Here is a 17,500-nt window from a genome sequence, read left to right as displayed (position 1 = left end):
GAGAGAAAGAGGGTAGAAGGCAAAGAAAGGACATAGAATAAAGAATAAAGATTGGGGGTTGGCGAATGTAGATGCAACATTGTTGTGGACCTAAAACAAAAAAACAAGCTCTTTGACTCATCGTTGTCTCAACACAGGATGTTGCCAAGGTCACCAGCTAATCTGGTCAGCTGACTCCAACACACGGCTCAGGCCACCTGGCCCCTTAATCCTGACCACGACTTTCCCATAGTAGACATGCAGGGACTTCCCCTGCAACCAACACCTTTCACTCCCCACCCTGGCTGGACAGCACAGTGACACGGCCTAGTTCCATTTCAGTTCCTGGCCCCTTATCCTAACTCCTGCCTGATGATGATGATAAAAATCCTCTTGTCCCCCAATAGAGCGGAGAGTGAGGCCTCTTTCATATTACTTTAACCTATCAAGTCCTCTGAGATCTGTAGAAGGAAGGGAAGGAGCCATTAAAAGGGGTCAAAATGGAACCAGGTCAGAGACAGTGGCACAGACTGGTGGATAGGATGGTGGATAGGAGATTGCCTCTGTAACACAACAAGTCACAGAGACACTTCCTGCACACTAAAGTGAATGTCAGTGGTACTGTAATCCTGTGTGAAAACCACTAAGCTACATTGTGTGTGTGTGTGTGTGTGTGTGTGTGTGTGTATGTGTGTGTGTGTGTGTGTGTGTGTGTGTGTGTGTGTGTGTGTGTGTGTGTGTGCGTGTGCGTGTGCGTGTGCGTGTGTGTTAGTGACAAAGAAAGAGGTCCTCTGAACAATGTGAGTGAGATTGCTCAACATAACAACCAGCTCACTAACAAAATGTCTGAATGAACAATTCTTTTGACAACTGAACATGCCCAGATACTGCACCCAGAAGCCTCCCTCAGTCTCTCATCTAACGACCAAGCTGTCACAGACCATGCCACTGGGGTTAGAGGTTACAACCTTCTGGAAGAATGTCTGATGGTGCCGGAGGGGGGGGGGGGGGGGGCAGGAGTACTGCTTAGAAACTCTATCCACAACCCCCATCGTAAAGGGACGCTCAAGTCCTAAAGCAAATGACCAGCGTTCTTATGAATGTATGCCAGGAACCTCGAAGAACTCTGGCTGTGACTTAACACTCAGGCACTCAGGTCTTACTGTGCACTATATGGATCAGGGTCCCGCCACTGATTTCACCAGTTGTAAACGTTATCACAGACTGTGTGTAGTTGTCGTCAGACTATCAGACTGTGTGTAGTTGTTGTCAGACTATCTGACTGTGTGTAGTTGTTGTCAGACTATCAGACTGTGTGTAGTGGTCGTCAGACTATCTGACTGTGTGTAGTTGTTGTCAGACTATCAGACTGTGTGTAGCTGTTGTCAGACTATCAGACTGTGTGTAGTTGTTGTCAGACTATCAGACTGTGTGTAGCTGTTGTCAGACTATCAGACTGTGTGTAGCTGTTGTCAGACTATCAGACTGTGTGTAGTTGTTGTCAGACTATCAGACTGTGTGTAGCTGTTGTCAGACTATCAGACTGTGTGTAGCTGTTGTCAGACTATCAGACTGTGTGTAGCTGTCGTCTCATTCAACAGGAGTGGGTAGTGCAGCTATCATAGGTGAAGAAGACAGTGAACTCTATCAAAGTCTATTCTTATCTACTCAAGACTGGTGAACTCTCCAGTGTGTCAAAGGGCAAACTTGGCCCTAGAGCGATCATTTCATCTTTCATTTCTCCTTTCTCCTTGAGTACTGACCAAAATACACACCACAGGTTTAAACTTAGCACTCTGGGTCCTTATTGATATCCCCAAAGTCTCTTGTCTATATACCGTTTAATGATCTATAAGATATATATTATATAATAATATATAACCCCCCCCCCCCCCCCCCCCCCCCCCGGGCCACTCTTCTCACTGCCAACTATAGAACTCATAGGTATGAACATAAAAGACACACACACATTCACACAAACTTGCGGGCACACACACACACACACACACACACACACACACACACACACACACACACACACACAGGCACATGGAGGCAAGGCCAGTGTATGGGCTCCATTAGGCTCCACTATGGGGCTTTAGTGGGCCAACAGTCGACACATGAAGGCTTTAGGACAGGAGAAGAGATTTGCCAGGAGCCAGACCGGTTTATTGTCTGTGTGTGAGAGTGTGTGTACTGTGTTTCTCTCCGCTCACTTCCATGAGTGTGTTTCACAGAGGCCTGACCCATAGCTGTGTCTCACTGGTGTACAATTTCAGCACCAAAAATACCCCCCAGGCCTGACTGGGCTGCCAACACCCACCAGGGCGTGCGCACACACACACACACACACACGCACACACACACACACACACACACACACACACACACACAAACACACTCCAGGGTTCCGGGGTATTAGACGGAGGATGGAGGCCTCGGGGCTATTCATAGATAACCCCCAGTTCAGCACGGAGGCATGCAAGGCCGGGACAGGTGTGCAGGCGGAGCTGAGAGAGGGTGAGGCTGTGTGGAGGGGGGCAGCTTCGGGGTCTCCAGGGAGAGGGGGCAGGGTCTGGGCTGTGAGGGCTGGGTTCAGGCCTGCGTGAATGGGGACAGGTCAGACCTAGGGTGCTGGAGGCCTGGAGGTCAGGGTTAGAGGTGTGTAGGGGGGTTTGACTTCTGGGTGAGACAGGGCTGCTGTTAGGTTTCAGAAGGGCACCTTTTTGACAAGTCCAATCAGACTCACCCGGATTCCCCTTGAGGAATTCTCCCATCATGCTTTGCATTATGGACTAGCATTGGGCTGTGACAGCTAGCTTTATCCTCAGCGGGCACTGTCATTGCATGTAGAGCGACCTCTACATTCCTCTGTCCACTAGCTACCAGTATTGGGGTAGCTACTCTGAACATGTATGGGGGGGGGGGGGGGGGGGCAAAACTCAACATCCGACATGACATGTCAGGGAGAACAGTGGGTGGATGGTGGGGGGTTAGGGGCTCCTTGCCGGCAAAGACTGTGTAACACTTCCACCGAACTTGGGTTCCATGAGGAAGAGGAGACAGTGACCTTTCCACCGAGCGCAATCTAACTGATGGGCTGTATATCACTGAGAGCATTTGTCTGTGATGAGCTTCCAGCTCCAGATGGAAGGCCAGCTATACGGTTACAAGCAATAGCATTGGACTATATGCTAACTGTAGCACTTCAGCGACCAGTTAGATCAGATCTGTACAGCTGCACACACAATGGACAATTAAAGCAGGCCAGAAAAGACACGAAGAAGATGGGAAGGATTAGGATGAGGAGGCAGAGAAAGAAACAGAAACAGAAGCAGAAGAGGGCTGATAAGACAGAATAGTGATGAGTTAGGGGTGAAAAAGGAAGTAGTGGACACACCTCTCTTTTGCTCCTTGCTCGAGCGGTCACACACACACACACACACACACACACACACACACACACACACACACACCCACACACACAAAGAATACCTATTTCCAGGAAAGCAAAATATGGTGCAGAATACCTATCAATAATTGTTCCAACCCCCGCCTAAGCCGATAGGCAAGGGACTGATCAAAAAGTGTGCCAATAGGCTAACATAAAGGCTAAATAAAAACACACTGAGACTATGTCGGAAATTGCGGGATCCCGCAATGTGAGTAGTGAGTAGACAGAAGATACCAGAACAATTACTAACCATGTAGTTACCGCTTCCTGTCGTATGAAGTCGAACATTTACTTAAAGCTCGGCTTGAGTTTAGGTGTTGGGTGTTGATACGCAACGCCTAAAACTATGATGACTCAAAACAGTCATAAAACACATCCTGAGGCCAGTTCAAGTAGAAGTAGTCTGGGAAAATTAGGCCTATAGCACAAACTTCGGTAATTGAACAGTAACAATACGCGAATAGTTTTGTGCATTGCAACTGTGTGATAATTGCAATAGAAAAAATAATTAGGAGTGCCTGCAATTTCTGCTTAACTTCCTATTCTTAGTTAAACAGCCCTCGACTCTTCCTGCAGCTATTAACGCAACCCCTGTCAAAGATAACGGGTTGGATTCACAAATGAGCCCAACAACGCAAATAGAAAGCTCGTTCCAAGCGGTTTGACATTAAGAAGTCAAATTAGTGGAGAAATTGACAACTGATGATTCACTCTAAGCGGATTCAACCATATAAAAGTTTGCAACAGTTGATCATATCTCCGTTTACCTGCTTACCTTTTCTTGTGCTCTGGTGAGTTTTTTCTGTACATTGCTTGCCAGTTTCCCGGCGGTGACCCCCTTTCCCATTTCAGCCATTGTGCACTTCTGGAGTGCTACGGATCTCCAATAATAAAATGCGCTAGATTATGTTAAATAAGTAATGAACAGAACACGTCGAATGAAAGGGGGGAGGGGGGGGGAGCGGACGGCGAGGGACTCCCCAGGATTCGGTGCCGCGTAAAACGCTCTCTAGAGCGATGTGGGTAGCGCGTAATTTTAATCCCGATGACAGTTTCTTAAAGGTACAAAACGTTATCTAATCTGGTGTTCTAGATCCACAAAATATGATCACGTAAAAACAATTAAAACAAAACACTTTTTGTTGTAATTGAGGTGCGCAACAAGTGAATGGATCCAGCGTAGACCCGATACATTTCCTCCTTGATCCACAGTCAATTGATGAAGCCTTTGGCCCGATATGGAGCGATTGGGTTACCCCTCGGTTCGGCCATCCTCTTAAAGCAACAGTTATTGCTGTTATTATTAGCCGACACACCAACTGTTCAATGCAACTGGTGTGTGGGTGTTGCTGTGAATAGTCGTATCCTGATCGTCCTTTGAACGACATGAATTGATGATTCTGTATTAGCATTATTCACATCTCGAGTATTTGTTCTTTACGCATGCCTTCAGCTTGTATGACCACTGGATACATACATAGGCCTACATATTGCTTTTCGTTTGTACGACACATTTCGGCCTGGTGGGATGGCCTATGAAGCTATAATCACTGTACTATATACAATCTCTGATTCATCTCAGTAGTTTAAGCCTTGACATTTTTCAATTATGTCCATAGTCCATGCTGTGTCATTGACCGCTGGTAGATGGCAGTAAAGAGGCATTTACAGACGAGCGCCCAGGCGTACTATGTATGCGCTCATATAGTGGTAGTCTCGCTAGATTCTGGGTTCTGAGATGATCTATTTGGTAGAACATTATTATTACAGCACATGCATTTAGAAATTGATGGTTTGAAAAAAGCAGCAACAAAAACAGGAACATTTCCATAATATTTAATTTCCAAAAATAAATCTTTAAATATCTCATTATTCAAAACAATAATAAACATTTTAGACGTCTCTCTTTAATAATACAAAGTAAACATTGTCTTAACGTAGTTAAATATACTCTATTTATGTCTCCTACGGTCTTTCTTTTATTCAATTGCTGAGTGTGAGAGCCATGTTCAGGACATCTGGGTGTTAAACAATCATTTGGGATCACAAAGAAAATGCAGATTTCAATTCGACATGTGCAGCCCATGTAAAATGAAACTGTGTTCTCTCCCCTTTAAGCAAAAGGCAGTATGGTCTCACAAAACCAGAAGAGGTCCCCCCCTTTCACACCTGTGGGAGGCCATGGCCATTTGTATGTCCTCTGTGGGGGCAAATAGTCTGTTGTTCATGGTGTGAGAGCTCATATCATTATCTGTCTGAAATGTTTATATGTATGACTCCAACTCCCCTTCTTCTCACTGTCATTGACTGCAAGCGTCATCCCTTTAAGGAGACTCCATCTACGTCAGTGTGCAATGACCATGGTTAGCCACAACCTTTGTACAGGTCCAAGGGGGGGGGTCATCAGTCCAGCAGGTCACCTGATCTGTGCAACTTTCTCCCAAACAAGCCCTTTGTCGTACTTTCTTATTCCTCCGTCCTCTCCCTGTGTTTCCCTCCGCTCGGGGGTCTCACGTCCCACGTTCAGCCACGCCCCAGGGGTGGAAGTGTTCCGAGCCCAGCAACAAGGTGCCGATCCAGTGCAGAACCCGAGCGTACCAGTGGATCCCGTCTCCGTGGTAACCGGTGGAGCCAGTCAAGCGGTGCAGCAGGCGCAGCGGGGAGAAGGCCCAGTGGGCCAGGGTGTGCTGATCCAGGGCCGCGTAGCACGACGCCACCACGCCGTTCACCACCAGCGTCCCGTGGCGGGTGAGGGGGGCGTAAACACCCCTGTCCTCACTCACTCTCACCAGGGAGATGCGAGAGAGACGCCCCACGCTCCCTCCCTCCCCCTCCCCCGCCACTGTGGTCAGCACACACTGTCCTGGCCTGGCATCGCTGGCGAATACGGTCCGCATCGTACCACGATCCGGCTCGGCCCCCTCAGAGCAGTTTCCCTCCGACACAAACAGCAGGTGGGCTGCTGTGAGGGACAGGCTAGCCCCTCCGTCTGTCCCAATGACGTAGAATTGTTTCCGGGTCATAGGGTCGTGGTCCAGGAAGGTGAGGACATCGCTGTACACAAGCTCTCCGCTGCCGTCACTCCCTGACGAGGCAAGCACTCGGTCACCCAGCCGCAGGTCCCGAAACGCCCTTCGACCCCCGTCCTCGAGGGTCACCCACGCCCCTCCTGGGAAACATCCTCCTGACTTGGCTGCAACCGAGTGCTCTGAAAGATAGAGAGAGGGAAGAAGAAAAGAAAGAGAATGGTTGTCAAACAATGGGTGGGTAGGTACACATAGCATATTTTCTCCTCCTTTTAAGTAAATATTTGCCTCCGTTTCCTCCACATATGAAAGTGCAACAACAATATATATGAAAGATTCCTGTTTGAAATTCATGAAGTGTGTGTGTGTGTGCACGTGGGGTGTGTGAGTACAAGTGTGTGTGTGTGTGTTTACTTGAGGTGATATTGTGACCGTCTTAAGTGTAATCTAATCCAGCACAAATATTTGGGAAAGGTAGAGGCCAAGGCCAGGTGATACGATAAGTAATCGGAGAACCAGGAAGCAGAGCAGCCAACAAATGTCCAGGGTTAATCATCTCAGGACTGAGACTCCTGCATCACCTCCACCCTCCACCCTCCACCCTCCACCCTCCACCCTCCACCCTCCACCCTCCACCCCCATCACACTTAGTCTAGCCTAGCGCTTGGCCACGTCATGTGGATCTGAGAGGATTGGATAAGCATAAAGCTACATCAGTAATAGCTCCACGTTGCCCACTGACATGCTAAGGTGGAATTTGTGCCATATTGCTTACACCTCTGCTATACCTGTCCTGGTCCCTCCCCTGTGGGAAGTGTAGTCCCATGCTCATCAGTCCTAATATCACCATCTCTAGTTGTAGTCCATGGGCTGAGCTCTGGAGGGCTTGACTGTGGGGGGGGGTTTCCTTTCCCATGTATGGTGGTCCATGGTGTCACATGCATCTATGTATTGGTCAGTGTCTCAAGTTTTTCTCCCTAATGCTTCCCTCTTGAGTAATCCCTGAACTTTCACCTCTCAGTCCTGCATTTAGATGGGTCTGGTATGATAGCACCCCCTGGTGGCCTCTTCCTCCTTCCTCCTGGAACGCCACTCGGCCAGTGATGTGGTTTAAGAGGGAAGCTTAGTGCGATGATGTCATTAGCACCGGATGCATGGATACTTGGTTTACTGCTGATCTGGCGGGATGTCTTGAATGGTTCTTTTTTTTTTTTCTCTGTTTGTGTTTCAGTTGGAAAAAAAATAAAAAATGGTGCCTGGCGCTGTCTTCCAATCAAGTCAAGGACTGGTGACTCGCAACCCGATCTGGGTAGGAATAAAAGAGATGAAGGAGTAAAGGGGAAAAGAAAGGAAGGAGGAAAAAAGAGGGAAGAGGGAGAGAAGGAAAAAGAGATTGAGAATTTCAGGGTCCACTCAGAGTATAAGGGAAGGGAGAGGGGAGAGGGGAGGGGGCTCAAATATATACTTATTGAGAGTTTCTGATCTATGTATCTATCTATCCTGTTTTGGTCTGGTTACATTTTGCCCAAAAAAAAAACAATTTCAATACCAATGGCTATTGCTTACCTACACAACCACATTGTGTGACATGAGACTACATCGATGAGCAGAGAGATAGTCAAACGTGTGTGACATAAACTAGGATAAAGCAAGCAAGAGCCACAGCACAAAGCTATCGGAAGCAGACATCATCTCAGTAAAATATGGGAAGAATTCTATCAGGAGATGGTGGACATGAGTAATCATAAGTGACCATATAAAAAGAGAGTTGCCTTGTCTGTTGCCCAACTATTGATTTGCACTGATCCCAAAGTGAAGCATCAAGCAGCAACTGACAGGAAAGGAGTGAAGAGACAGTTGCAGTGAAAGGAGTGAAGAGACAGTCGCAGTGGAAGGAGTTAGGTTAGAAAAAGGTTAGGAAACAAGCGGGTTAGTCAGTCACCCAAAGCTGCTGCATGAGTCCCTCTAGCAGTGACCACTAAGGGGAAAATAGAAGCAGGGGTCCATTTCATGGTCCTTGTCCATGACAAGGTGGCCTCAGTTGAGGGAAGTCTTCCAGTGGCTCTGTGTCATTTTTTATTTTTTTTTCGGATGGGAATATGGATGTCTGGAATAATTGTCTGATGCTTTCTTATAAGTGTTCCCTCCTCAGATAGTGTGTGTGTGTGTGTGTGTGTGTGTGTGTGTGTGTGTGTGTGTGTGTGTGTGTGTTCAGTTAGGATTCACTAGGTGTATTTCTACTTACATAAACAGACCCAAGCAAGTGTGGAGTGAGATTTGGAGTTAGTGCAGTTAAATGAAAATAGACATCCATGCACTGTCCATTACCGAAAATTAAATGATCCCCCCTCAAGCCTCTCTTCAATCCATATTCAACGTCCCTCTCCCCCTCAACTCTGTCCCACTCCTTTACCCCTTTCCCATGTTCCTCTCACCTGACTTGACACTGCAGTGCACGTGGGCCTTGGACTCGTAGTAGACCCAGTCGAAGCCCGCCTCCACGGCCAGTCGGGCCAGCATGGCGTATTTGTTGCGGTCGCGGTCAGAGGTGGTGATGTCCACCGCCCGCCCCTCATAGTGCAGGGACTCCTCTGAGTGGTGGCCGTCCTCATCCCAGCCCTCGGTGACCCGCAGACGCACCCCGGGCCACAGGTTCATCACAGAGATGGCCAGGGAGTTCAGCTTGTCCTTGCAGCGCTGCCGGGGGGGGCGGAGAGGATGGGGTGGGAGATAGGGGGAGGAAGGCAACAGGGACGAGAGTGTTAGAAATACCCAACAGCGTGCATTTGGGGAAAGTATGCATAGCCATAGAGCAATCAGAACTGTGTACAGAACAACATAACCCTACATAACCAATCCATTCCTTAGTCCTGGTTCTATATCAGACCCAGCCTAGGGTAGTCCAACAATCCACCTCACCACAGAAGGCCCCACTCCCAAAGCCAATTGGCCCTCTCTCCCTGCCTGTGTATCTGGCCTTCCCATAATGCAACCCTGCAGTCACAGTGGCCCTCATGTTTGCTCTCTGTGGTGAGAGAGGGGGGGTGTAAAGCTAAGTTAAGGACTGGAGAAAGGGTGGAGGGGTGGAGGGGTGGAGGGGTGAGGTTAGGGGGTATTGGGGGGGAATAAAGGGAGTCCTGGTATGAACAGCACGCCCAAGCAGCTCCCTGAACTGGGTCTGGTGAGGGTGAGCAAATAGAGGGTGAGAGGACCTATTGAGGTACCTGAGGACGCCCCCTCCAACCACCCACCCCCACCCCTACCCACCCCCACCCCTACCCACCCAACACACCCACCCCTACCCACCCAACACACACACACACACACACACACCCACACACACACACACACACCCCCACCCCTACCCACCCAACACACCCACCCCCACCCCTACCCACCCAACCACCCACCCCCACCCCTACCCCCTCCAACCACCCACCCCCACCCCTACCCACCCAACACACCCACCCACCCATACACACACACACACACACACACACACACTCCAATCGCATAAGCCTGGCTGTCCCCTATTCCACTCTCATCTTCATAAGTCTCTTCTAACTAGAGCTAACCCTAACCCCTAACCCCTAACCCCTAACCCTAACCCTAACCCCTAACCCTAACCCCTAACCCTAACCCTAACCCTAACCCCTAACCCTAACCCTAACCCTAACCCCTAACCCTAACCCTAACTACAGCTAAAGCTTCATCAGAATGAGGAGGTGGGGGCAGATTGCATGTTTCACTGAGGCAATAAAATACACAGGCAATGCAGTGTTATATCAGAGTTGATATGTATGTACATTTCCATGTATAAAACATAGGCTACTATTTCAACTGATATCGAGTGTGATAAACTTGTGTGCTTCTTTTAGTAAGGCGTTTAATGTGAGTAGGCCTATTAGCTTGAGAATGTATAAAGTGAGAAGCTGTACTTAAAAAAAAAACGATTGGATAATGTTCAAACTTCCATGTTAGTCTTCGCATATCAAGGATAAGAATAGCTCATTGCGGAATTGCAATAGATGCCTTTTCACAGAGTGGTGTGGATTTTAACATCTATTTTTTTCCTCTGCGGTTGCAGAAACGATCTTGAGTTCATAAATCAGACGATGAATTTTGTTGGTTTTACTTTCAAGGTACAGATCGACGGGGTTTCTGTAGGAGCGGTTTCGCGCTAACCACGAGCTACACAAACATTCGATGCGGAGTTGACAACACGCGCCTGTGCACACCTATGGCGTTGCCACTGAACAGTCACGTCTGTATAAGCGCTCCAGTGCCACTCGCGGGCAGGAAAGTCACCACTGAATCAAAAATAAGAGGCGAAAAAATGTGTATAATTAAGGCTTAAATGCATGTGAAGTGGACTATTTTTGCACATGTGTGCTACAAAAACAAACAAAAAAATAACACAAAATAGTAAAAAACAAACAGAAGGTTGTCTCCTGTGGCCGGCGGCAGCGGTCGCGTTTTGAGCTCATAAATTGTGCGCAGGTCAAGTTAAACGCGCAGCACTGTGAGCGCGGACCGAGGTGACAGCTAAAGACCGAGTGAGATCGGGCACTTATTCCCATGGGGCTGTGGGACATAAACGCGCGTGCTTTCAGAGGAAGCCCGCGGTCACAAGAGGCAGATATAAATACTTTATTCCTAGGGAATTTAAGTCAAATAAATTCCACTCGGAACCACATCAATGACCGTGTCGTAAAATTTCTGACAGTCCAAAAGGCGACCGTTAACTCTGGCCAGTCAGACTAAAACTAACGGTAAACATTTGTATATGCGCGAGTCAGGCTCCAACTAAATGAGACGATTGGGTGTTTTTTTCCAAACTGATGTAAAACAGAAGACATAGTGTTTTAATTAAATGCTACAACTTTCCCGAAGTTTTATAGAGGGGGTTGCGCTATAGAGAATTTCCTGCTGCCCTCTCTCACACAGCCCTTCAATGAACTCCAAATTTCTGGGGCGATGCTAATTATGCTCTTGAAAGAAATATTGGAAATGCTCGCTATCCGCCCAGGTCAAACAGAGGCAACGCCAGCCCAGCCTTTATCAGTGTCTTCATGGCAGATGGCTCACCTGCTCTGAGACACCAATGAATGACCCAGCCACAATGTTGTATTTTCAGATATTTCCATATCTGCCTTTTTGACAACAATTTCTTTGAATTGTGTGAGTCGAGAGGAAGTTGTGTAATTACCCACTCCCTGTAATCAGTACTCTCCACTGCGCTGAGCCAGGAAACCAAAGTCAATAACACGGAATCGATAACGCGGGTCCACGAGTTTAAAGACTGAGCAAAGTGCAAGAGGTACCAAACCGACCTAAAAGCAAATGTCCAAGTGCAGAAATGCCGCCGCGTTTCCCGACTCAGGGAACGTGTTATCACAGAGGTTAGAATCTATCCAAGGTAGGTCTTACCTGTGTCATCATCCGGTCTGCACCTGTGTTCTCCTCATCTTTGAAGATGATGTCGGGGTTGTAGTTAGGAGTGAGCTCCTTGAAGCGCTCAGAGTTCCGGGTTAATTTCCCCTCGTATCTACCACTTGCTCCTAATGTCTTCTCGGCAACGTTAGGGCTAAATTGCTTGTAGGCTAGCGGTGCCAGCTTCCTTGATGACCGCCTCTTGCCATATCCCCTTCCCGGTCCGCAGCCTTCAGTGACCGGCGAGAGAATCACGGCGCACGCGGCGAGGCACGTCACAAACGTAGGGAGCAGCATTACACCCACGCCGGCGGGCACCCCGGCTGGAGGTAGCAAAATATCACAGATTATTAAAACACCTCCTCCCCCTGGTCGCTGCTTATCTCCCCTCGTGGGGTTCTATAGGGGGAGGAGGACAGGAACCTTACGAATGAATCCCCGAGTCCCCAAAACTCGCCATTCCCGGCGCGTAAAAGGACACTGCGCTACTGGAGACGTCGTATCGCACCGGTGTTTTGGAACACCAAGGATTTCATTAAGTGCTAGTGAGTTCAGCTCCTCTCACCGTGAAGCTCTCTTCTCCCCAGTCCACGCAGAGACAGGGGCATAAATAGTAAAAGTCCGTTTATCTTGGCAGACAGGTTCAAAGACGACTCTATGTGAGAAACGGCCACAGACAGGCCTAGTGCGCAGACTGTGATTTTGGGTAGCGGTCAAAGGGTGTCCCCGCAGCGGTTTCTGCCACTCTGGTTGGCTCTCAATGCGTCCCTGTGGCGCGAGGCTCTAAGCTGAAATGGAAATGGAAGAGATCCGACAGATCAGATGCCGTGGAGGAGACCGCGCCCTGCCAGTCCTGCCCTCTGTCCCAGCCTACCTCTCCTCCCATCGGGTCAGCCCGGCTGAGCCCGATACTTTATTGCCTGCACGCTCCGCTCTCCCTTCAACGCCACCGTGCATACGCCAAAAGGCTAGACAAACATCAGCCTACCGCGGTCTAGACTCGCGAACACTGACACTGTCCTTTGGACCCTTGTGACTATCTTAAACTCAGATGTGGTGAAACATGTAAGCATGCACACACACACACAGGCACAGAGAAAAAGACAGGCGCACACTGACACAGACGCACAAACAGACAGTCAGGGGCCCATGCATCGGGGATCACGCGAATAGAGTTGAATAGCTCGGTGAGAAGCGAGGTGAATTGCGGCAGGTCCGGTTTCACTGACGGAGACAGGACATCCAACACCCGGCGACTGCAGTACCCCACCGCGGCGACTCTGTCCTACATTGTCCAATTGGGGCAATGCTTGCACTAAGATATTTCACACATTTCGACTCTTCAGATAAGGCGACTTATGGCTCAGAGTCATTCTACTGTGCGCACTGACTTTTGAAAACATGCCAACAGATAGATGATTCATCACAACTTCCAAGGGAATTTCAGTGATGCTAAACACCATCTATGGACAAACAGCCACCCAACCTATACGATAACGCGTCTGGAGCTCTCTTCAAATATGGATCGACCAGTGCCCGGGACTTTTTTTTTTTCTAACGAGCGAATGTGATCGATTGTCACTCTATAGTAACTGAATTGTCTTTAGCTGATAATAATCACAGGAAATTATGATTTATCATGCTTTACACATTTAGATCAGTTGCAAATGATGTGGTAAAAAGCAACGATCAGAGGATTGATCGTTATGAAAAGCCCTAAAAGGGCCATACCTTCATTCATTCATGGATTAATTTATTTTGAAATACAATGACAGAAAGCAACTACATACAGCAAATACACAGCAATTAAATAACATATACAACCTTGCATATCTAATTAAAAAGTGCAAAAGCTATTTAAAAAAAGGACTCTTTAAAAAAAGACATTTCAGTTTGAAGAATTTCAATCGTAGCCCATCACATACTGCCGTTGGCCTTTAAGGTAGGCAAAGGGGGAGTCGACAGTGTTGCATAGAAGGTCATCGAAAAAGCCCCACTGCTTTCTTCTTCCTGGGTCGTGAGGAGGGTCGATCTGAGGCAGCAGCCTTGCGAGGTGAGGTCTGTGGGGGGACAAAGGTGAAACATCTTAAGGGGGATGTTCACGTAACCCTTTGGCCTGTAATCTCCAGTGCAATAGTAAATCAGGAGTATTGAACAGTTGACCAGACCTGCTGTTCACTGGGTCTCTCAGGCTCCATGGTTCCAGCCCTGTCCCCTTCTGGTCCGGTCTGATTCTTCTCCCCCTGACCAGGCTCATGGCTCAGATCATCTCCTGCAGGGGGAACCATCAGAGTTACCTGAGTAATGAATACCCTTATAGTGGGCATAATCAGATACAGTACTGTAGTACTTCAACTATAAAAGATAAGGGCACTGTGTGTGTGTGTGTGTGTGTGTATTTACTGTAAGAATATCAATCCAGTGCTATTGGGTTAGGCCCTTTAGCCTCAGCACCCCTGCTGTAAGCCAGGCCCCTCCAAATGAGAGAAGCCCCTCCAGTTCTTGGTGTTTGTAGATCGGTCGGGGGCGGGGGCGGGGGGGATCACTAAGATGACAGTGAGATGGGGCTGGGAATAAATTAGATCTGATTCCGACCTGGAGGCTGGGGGCCTGGAGGCTGGGGGCTGGGTGCATTGTCCTCTTCAGGGGCGTGTCTGTCGGACCTCTTCCGTTTGCTTGCGCTTGCGGTTCCGTGACCCGTGACGGCCGTATAGAGATCCTGCAGCTCAGAGTCGAACCCGAGACCGTCCTGCCGGACACACACCTGTGGCAGAGCCTGAGAGACAGGGTGGGAGGAATTGTTTGTGAGAATGTGTCGTTTGTATAAAAAAAAAAAATCTTCTGCATTTAACTTATATGTCAAAACTGTTGGCCATCTTCCCATATACATATCAAATATTTTCCCCCCTCATTCTATATTTTGGGGAGGAAAATGAAAGAAAAATAAGCCTACCAGAAGCAGATGGAAATTGCCAAAAATAAGCCGTGACCTGAACAAACAGTGGTGTCAGAGGTAGAAGAGGAGGATCGGGACAGATCAGAGAAAGACGGAGAAACAACACTGAGAGAGAGGGGGGGGGGGGTGACAGAGAGAGAAAGAGGGGGGGGGGGGGGTGACAGAGAGAGAGGGGGGGGTGAGAGTGACGAGAAAGAGATGAATTGAACTATAAAAGAGAGACAGAGGGGAAAGACTAGCCTTGATACCCAGGCTCTGTCCTGCATGGCGCTCTCAGTCACATGGCCGAGGTACGATTGAGGTCTGACTGAAGTGTGATAAGAGGTATAATCAAAGCACTGTTATTGGCACCCTGGGCCAGAGGTAGGCAGGCAAACAGGAACAACACACAACAGGAGGCAGGAAACCTGGCCTTATGCACTGCACACACACACACACAGAAACATACATGCACGCACGCATACGCACGCATACACACACACACACGCATACGCACACGCACACACAGAAACATACAGGCACACATACACAGGCACGCACACACTAGCACACAGAAACACACATACATGCACACACACACACAGAAACATACATGCACGCACGCATACACACACACGCATACGCACACGCACACACAGAAACATACAGGCACACATACACAGGCACGCACACACTGGCACACAGAAACACACATACATGCACACACACACGCATACACCTAGAAACATATATGCACGCACACACACAAGGACACACGACATGTACACCCACATACTTTTTTTCGACCAAGAATAAGCCACAAGACTGACAGATAAGAACACATACAAAACTCATAGAACATATGCGTATACACGACCCTCATACAAAAACACACTATTCATTCTACCATTTTTTTTTTTTTTTTTCAAATGGAGAGGACAAACTCTCCAAATTAGCTCTTCAAATATTGACAAGGAAAAATCGGTGGTCTCTTGCTGCTGTCAGAGAGAGGGGCTCCTAAACATACTTGGTCAGGTTTAGAGGTTTGCATTGATTTATTTTTGTTATTTGTTTGTTTAAATATCGTAAAAATAAATGTATGCTCTGGTGAGCTTTAGTTCCCCTTTGGGCACAGAGAAACCAATGTGTGGAGAGGGGCTCCATAGAAAACCAGCAAAGCCACTGGCTTTCTCCTCTTCACTTTCTCCATCACTCCATTTTCTGGTCCACACCTTCTTTTCTCACATCCGCTTTATCCCAAAGCCTTCTCTTTTACTCATTAATGTCCTGATCAACCCCCTTGATCTCACCCACCGGGATTTACCTGGTTTCAACTTTTACCCTCCACTGCATTTCAGCCCAGACATGTGTAACTGCATTAGTCTGAATCCATCCAGCACCTACATGTACAACACTCTTAACTATATCACTAGCAAGCAGCAGGAAAGGGAGAGAACAGAATTGATAGTTTGGTATAAAAGAGCAAAAAAACGAACTACAGGGATTCCTGTAGTTCAAAAGCCTCTCCCCGTTCACAGTTAATAGTCTTCTGGAACTTTCCTTTGACCTCAGCGACACTCCGAGCTCTCATAACAGAGCAAAGTCCTCAAGCCGGAGCGGAGCGGAGCGGGCGCAGGTTCTGTTAAGGTGAGGTCACCTGCGTGCCACTCCTCCTCCTCCTCAGTCACCCTGCTCAACTCTCACCCCTGCTCTCAGCGGGCTGAGCGAAACCAGCCGTCCACGCTGGCACCTCACTCTGCCCACAGCACAACCAAGAAAGACAGGCAGAGGTGGGCCGAGAGGAAGAGGGTGAGAGAGAGATGGCATGGCATGTTGACGCTCGCTCCTATTATTAGCTGGTAAACAGCGACGTTTTTAGCCGCCGGTGTTGTTTTTTGCGATAGGCCAATCCCTGGGCCAGTGTTCTCTAGAGGGATTGGTGTTGCCGACCCCATATTTGCTCCCCTCCAGCTGTTTACCTCAGCTTCCTGCTCCCCCTCGGAGCCGGCCAGATCACTTCCTGAAGCCCCGGGCGGCGCCTGGCACGGACTACTAGGGCCCTGACCCGGTCGGCAAACACTGACAACATCTAATATGGAGGGGCCTACCGAGGACTATGGCCCGAACCCAACAGCAATGGATTGATATCCTTACAGCGAACACACGCACACACACGCACGCACACACACACACACATACATACACGCACACACACACACACACACACTCTCTATAACAACATACACGCCATGCTGGCGCATGGTGAGGAAAAACAAACAAAGGCAGGTGAAGTCTTAATCGGCCGTCTCTGAATAAACCCCAGAAACGCTTCACTTTACATCCACCCATAAATCTGTCTGCACATCTCAGCCAAGGACTCTCCATCTCCTACCCCCCCCCCCCACCCCCCCCCCCCCCATCTCAGCCAAGGACCCTCCATCTCCTACCCCCCCCCCCCCCCATCTCAGCCAAGGACCCTCCATCTCCTACCCCCCCCCCCCCCCCCATCTCAGCCAAGGACTCTCCATCTCCTACCCCCCCCCCCCCCCCCGCCCCCATCTTTCACATTGCCCTTAAACTCCAGCTTTTACTCTATTCTCTCCGTCTGGATCCGCTTTTCCTATCCCACTTATTCTCACCACAAATCCCTCATTCTCTCTCTCTCTCTCTCCC

The 17,500-nt window shown here is 48.7% G+C and overlaps 3 protein-coding genes across 5 annotated transcripts in view; all 3 read right to left on the bottom strand.

Annotated features, from left to right (window-relative positions):
- bin1b (bridging integrator 1b) overlaps nucleotides 1-4,626 on the bottom strand; it is a 16,464-nt gene extending 11,838 nt beyond the window's left edge. The window contains exon 1 of the mRNA XM_083679873.1: nucleotides 4,209-4,626. Coding sequence (XP_083535999.1) covers nucleotides 4,209-4,289 — 81 coding nt within the window. The 5' untranslated portion in view covers nucleotides 4,290-4,626. The remainder of the gene's footprint in view (nucleotides 1-4,208) is intronic.
- Nucleotides 4,627-5,531: 905 nt separating this feature from the next.
- LOC310811666 (indian hedgehog B protein-like) lies at nucleotides 5,532-12,189 on the bottom strand (the record flags this gene model as incomplete). Its single annotated transcript, XM_083679905.1, has 3 exons — nucleotides 5,532-6,641; nucleotides 8,895-9,156; nucleotides 11,890-12,189. 3 exons carry the CDS (start codon nucleotides 12,187-12,189, stop codon nucleotides 5,944-5,946), a joined length of 1,260 nt encoding a protein of 419 aa, XP_083536031.1. The 3' UTR covers nucleotides 5,532-5,943.
- Nucleotides 12,190-13,640: 1,451 nt separating this feature from the next.
- nhej1 (nonhomologous end-joining factor 1) overlaps nucleotides 13,641-17,500 on the bottom strand; it is a 7,785-nt gene continuing 3,925 nt past the window's right edge. For 2 of the 3 annotated variants that reach the window (XM_083681157.1, XM_083681158.1), the window contains 3 exons: nucleotides 14,488-14,668; nucleotides 14,061-14,164; nucleotides 13,641-13,952 (listed from right to left, as the gene is read on the bottom strand). In XM_083681157.1, the coding sequence (XP_083537283.1) occupies nucleotides 13,872-13,952; nucleotides 14,061-14,164; nucleotides 14,488-14,668 (366 nt within the window). In that variant the 3' untranslated portion in view covers nucleotides 13,641-13,871. The remainder of the gene's footprint in view (nucleotides 13,953-14,060; nucleotides 14,165-14,487; nucleotides 14,669-17,500) is intronic. The other variant, XM_083681159.1, reaches the window with a different exon arrangement.

The sequence above is a fragment of the Argentina silus genome (genome assembly GCF_951799395.1).
Source record: "Argentina silus genome assembly, chromosome: 11".
Classification (NCBI taxonomy): Eukaryota; Metazoa; Chordata; class Actinopteri; order Argentiniformes; family Argentinidae; genus Argentina; species Argentina silus.
Note: the sequence above shows the minus strand (reverse complement) of the source record. Positions and strands in the feature narration are given on the sequence as shown.